The sequence below is a fragment of the Morone saxatilis genome, unplaced genomic scaffold, assembly GCF_004916995.1.
Source record: "Morone saxatilis isolate NCDOM2014 unplaced genomic scaffold, NCSU_SB_2.0 Contig8, whole genome shotgun sequence".
Lineage (NCBI taxonomy): Eukaryota > Metazoa > Chordata > Actinopteri > Moronidae > Morone > Morone saxatilis.
This window is the reverse complement of record NW_023340257.1, coordinates 16,189,482-16,194,591: the sequence shown is the minus strand read 5'-3', so window position 1 is coordinate 16,194,591 and position 5,110 is coordinate 16,189,482. Positions and strand designations below refer to the sequence as shown.

The following is a 5,110-nucleotide window of genomic DNA, read 5'->3' as shown; positions in this document are numbered from 1 at the left end:
GAGAGAGAGAGAGAGGGGGAGGATGAGTCACTGCCTCATTGATGACTGTCTCCACTGAGTGGTCAGATAATTCAGGTACAAAAAGAGACACAGGCACAGCACGACCGCCTAATGGCACTCAAATAAAATGACTTATTGAGAACTTGCAAAATACACCTTTTAGGAAGATTAAATAGTATTGATACCCACTCCTCCTCCTCCCCTGAGGGTGGTGCTAAACAATGATGAATCCCGCTCTTCTGTATTATATCTATGACCAAGGATTTGAATAACTAATTATTATACGTGCTGCCATCAGACTGTAGGCTCAGTGTTGGCTGTGTTAGAGTACCCAACCATTCAGGAAAAATGATCTGATGTGCACCTGATCCATCTAAGACCTCAATATATTTGAGAGCCTATTACTTTGATTCAGGTTAATAACTCGCTCTATAAATGTTTTGGATCTGTGACTGAAAACAACATTTATTTATAGTTAATTCTGGTGGGAGGGGTTTACTGGTTCAGATATTAATGAAGTTCTGCATTCATGGATGCATTGCTGGACGAGCCGACTGGGCACAGGCCCAGGGGCCCAAAGGGGTCAAGGGGCATCTAGCTCAGAACCTCTATTTCAAGTGACTCAACATTTCTTGTTGAAAAGACAATCAAATGACTACAAACAGGCAAAAACTAGTCAAAAAGCAAGATGGTCTTAAAGAGACATGAAAATAACTAGAATATTACTTGAAGGATTACATACAATTTTCTTTGTCATACATAATATGACAAAGAAAAATCTTAATGTATGGTTCCATTGCTGTAGCTTTTACCTTGAGTTAAAGTTTTTTTTTGTCAAACGATTGTTTTCAGTCTCAAGGATGAACTTTCACTTTGATAATAAATAATATTTTGACTGAATTATTAGATTAGACTGAATAATTTGGCAAACTCAAGGTATATGTCTGATCTTTTACCAGGGGGCTTTTCCCGCAGTATCAGCACGAGTAAATAGCAAATAAGCCTCCATGTTGGCCAAAAACGACTCGACTGAAGTGTGATTGATAATTATGATTAAGGATTCATTCAAGAATGTAATTCATAACAGTGAATTACTTTAAATGATCCCATCAGGGAACCTTCACGATAGCTCCACTTGCAGACAGGTCAGAGGTCAGAGTCAACAACAGTACAGCAGACCTGGAGCAGGAAGGTCTTTCTCAAGGGCCCTTCAGCAGGGCGGCTATTTGCTGACACAGGTGCATGACCATGACTCCATCAGCTGCAAGTCAGTTCCCACATTACTGCAACACCCTGCTGCCCACAGTGACAGCCACCATACTCCAAATATCTGACATAAGACTTTCCTCTTGTCATATATCATTCATTCATTGTAAGTATAACCTTAATGTTATACAGTACAGCAGACCTGGAGCAGGAAGGTCTTTCTCAAGGGCCCTTCAGCAGACTGTAACACTTTATAAGCAGTATACAAACATTTAATAAATGTAAATAATTATTTTTACGACTCCTATGAAGGTCCAGTATTTTATATCATTGCAATGTGTCATTCATTATCAGGAGTTACAGCCCAGTTGTTGACAAACATTAATAAACACTTCTGCTTACAACACTGTAGTGTGTTAGAAACTATTTATTCAGTGTTTATATTGTGCTTAGTCATGCTAAGGACCTAAAGTAAAGTATTACCCAACTGACTGACTGTACAGCGAGAGCATTGACATTTAAACGTTTGCCATTATTGTTAATACGGCTGCATCTACATCAACGACTATTTTCATTATGCAGATTTTTTCCTCAATCAATCAATTAATAACTTGGTCTATAAAACACAATACAAAAATGGTCATCACAATTTACAAGAGAAGGAAGTGGAGCAAATTCTTACATTTGAGAACCTGAAACCATCAAATAATTGGATATTGAAAGTGATTCAAAAGATTAATCGATCATCAAAACAGCTGATTAAAATTTGATCGATCAACTAATCACTTATTTCAACCGTTTGCAGCTCTAATTGTAAACCTCTGATGAAATACAAACACTAACCTGCTCAAACTGCTGACAGAGATATTAGATATGACAACTATTGCTCCTTTTCTTTTCACATTTTCAAAATGATTATGAAATTCTGATGAATGCAGAGGTGTTTTCTTAAGCAACAACAATCATTCTCAGAAATTTATAATTTGCCAAAAACATTTATTTGGAACAATGTCTCGATCATATTTTACAAACAGAATACAAAACAAACTCAAAAGAACATTTAAAGTGCAATGTTTCATTTGCCTCACTTACAGAATTAAATGAGAAAAGATAAAACTTGTCAACTTGAGCACCAGAGCAGCATTAACCTCTTTCTGCATCTCGCCAAAGAATAATAATAAGAATGGGCGACATAGTGATAAACCGAGATGTAAGGTTAAATATCATGTACCATAAAGTGTTATATCTTTCTTAACTAATTAAAACTGTTACAGCTGAAAGAAATAATCACATTAGCATCACATTATTTTGGCCTTCTGATATTTGATCCTCTCAATAGTATCACCTGACTCTGGTGCAAAGCTCTGGAACAGGTGTTTGAAACACAGGCTTAGGGCTCCCTCTTGTGCTCAAAGAGAGGTATTGCTTGTCAGGGTTTGATATCTGAATAAAGTCACAGAGGGCAGTACGATGGGCTGAACAACACAGACAGAAATTGAAAACGGCTGTCCAACCGCACTGTTCAGCAACAAAACAAGAATTTTTATGAACTATCTTACAGAGTGTGAAAACAGAGCTCACTTGGAACAACAAATGAGCCTCATTGCAGTGCTTCTTATTCCAAATAAACAAGCTTCCGGTGTTCATACATCAAAAGTGAACGAAATCACATCCTGACACCTGATCAGCGCCTCCTTTTGCACCCCGATGGGAGTGTGCAGGTCCGACACCTGAAAGTTCAGCACGTCGATGTCAGACGCTCCAAACGTGGCCTCCACCTTCACCTTCTCGTGCAAACGAAACTGGACCTTCTTGTTGGTGATGGAGAGGAGGCATCGGAGGAAAGTCTCTCGCAGCACAGATCGAGCGTGCTGCTCTTCCTGCAGCTGCTCAGCGTCCGACTCTGACGCGGCAGAAGTGGGAATGGAGGTGCGACAGAGGGCGATGAAGCGGGGCGATTTGGGGTCAAATCCGCGGCTGTTGGGGTCGGGTCCTTTTGGCAGGCGGAGCACAGATACCGGCGTTGTCATGGTAACTCTTTCTGCCAATACATGTTAAAGAAGAACAACAACCGTTAATACTAGCTAGACAATATAATACTATAAAGAAAGACTTAAATTAGAAATTACAGAATAAGAATTTTGTTTTCTGTGAATCAGTTACAAACAATTAATATACTATAAATCCTCAAAATGTATTATAATCTCAAAATAAAAATGTAAACAGATGCTCCAAAAAAAGACAATTAAGTACAATTATGAAGTTTTGACATTATGTCGAAAGAGATGTAGCTGAACATCTTTCTTAGTAAGGTGGAGCTTATTATAATAATTACATTTACACAGTTAACAGAAATATTATCTAAATTGCAAATTGCAGAAGCTGCAATTAATTTTGATAAAAAGGTCAAATGTGTGACAAAACAGCATTATGATGAAGTACTGTAGTGCTGCAGACCCCAACGCATTTCACATCATTGTGGTTTTAAAAGGTTTAACAGTGAGAATTAAATTTGTGATGCAAAAATGATAATTCCCACGCTAATCGTGAATCATATCGCATATCACTATCTGTCAAAATAAGCGCAATATAATGTTTTTACCATATCGTGCAGAGTATATATATTCAATGAAGATGTAGTGTGGAAACGTCCTCAGTGTACCTAATAAATTGCCTATTCTCTGTCACCTTTTTCTTTCCCTGATGAACATACATCATCACCTTGAAGCAAACATTTAATTGATTAGTCGATTTAACAATTTGAATCATCAATTCATTGTTTAAGTCACTTATCAAGCTAAATTCAAACGAGGTTCCAGCTTCTCCCATGTGAGGATGTTCTGTTTTGTATCATTAGATGTTTAGTATATTAGATGCATACCTGTAAATTATAGGTAATCTCTACAAACATTACTAATACAAACACGTTTAACAGCATCAAAAAAAAAAACATAGAAAACCAAGATTTAACCTTAATACATTAGTGCGTGTAAAGACTTAATTTCTTAAAACCTTTTTCTGGTTGAATTTTGTGCCCTACAACAGCAGCTTCATGTAGGGTTCAAGTTACCATAAACTGCATGTTATTCCTCAGCGGTAGCTTGAACTTCTGTACTGCTGTTCGACCTTTAAGTGAACTAATATCAAACCAAAGACATGTTACCAGAGTGAGTGGTTTCACTTTATGTTCAAGGATGGTTGACTCTGCTTGAAGTTAGTAACTTGAGGAGACCGCGCTGCTAGTGCTCAGATAACTGATAAAAGCTGGTATTACGTTAATTTAAACACAATATAACCACAAAACACGCTTTCTTCATCACAGCAGTATCATTAAAGATGCATTCAAGTTTCATTAAACTCCATTATTGTGTATTTATACACTTACTGACTGTTCCCTCCAGTTCACAACATCAGCTGTAGTACGCAGGCGCGAAGTCTGTCTTCCTCGTCTTCTTGTTTTACGACGGTTGGCATCCCGCTTTTTGGTGCTTTACCGCCACCTTCTGCTCCGGAGATTGCAAAATTTTTTCTTCATCCCCTCACACCATTTCCACCAATAACAAGCACATTTAATAAACTTATTATTTATCCATAATTAAACCAAGAAATTTCTATATGAAAATTTTTTCATTTTTTTTTATCCTTTTATTCATCTAATAATAATATACTAATAATGGCAAGACCAATTCAAGAAAACCACATATCGTTGGATATGTGTGTTTTACCACTACAAAGTGGATGAAATGCAACATTCTTGAATATATGGAAATGAAATCTTGAATATTATTGAATGAATTCTTGAATTAGTTCATTAAATATATTCAAAAGAATTTCATTTCCATATATTTCAAAGAATCATTTCAATATATCAAGGTATTTCCAATATATTCAAGAATTCATTTCA

The 5,110-nt window shown here is 36.7% G+C and overlaps 1 protein-coding gene across 2 annotated transcripts; it reads right to left on the bottom strand.

Moving 5' to 3' along the window:
- Positions 1 to 2,187: 2,187 nt before the first annotated feature.
- On the bottom strand, positions 2,188 to 4,651 carry gemin7 (gem (nuclear organelle) associated protein 7). 2 transcript variants are annotated; one of them, XM_035679363.1, is made up of 2 exons: positions 4,592 to 4,651; positions 2,188 to 3,247 (listed from the first exon to the last, which is right to left on the bottom strand). In XM_035679363.1, exon 2 carries the CDS (start codon positions 3,234 to 3,236, stop codon positions 2,850 to 2,852), a length of 387 nt encoding a protein of 128 aa, XP_035535256.1. In that variant the 5' UTR covers positions 3,237 to 3,247; positions 4,592 to 4,651; the 3' UTR covers positions 2,188 to 2,849. The 2 variants fall into 2 exon arrangements, with proteins under 2 accessions (XP_035535256.1, XP_035535257.1); XM_035679364.1 differs by lacking the exon at positions 4,592 to 4,651 and adding an exon at positions 4,370 to 4,539.
- Positions 4,652 to 5,110: the final 459 nt, after the last annotated feature.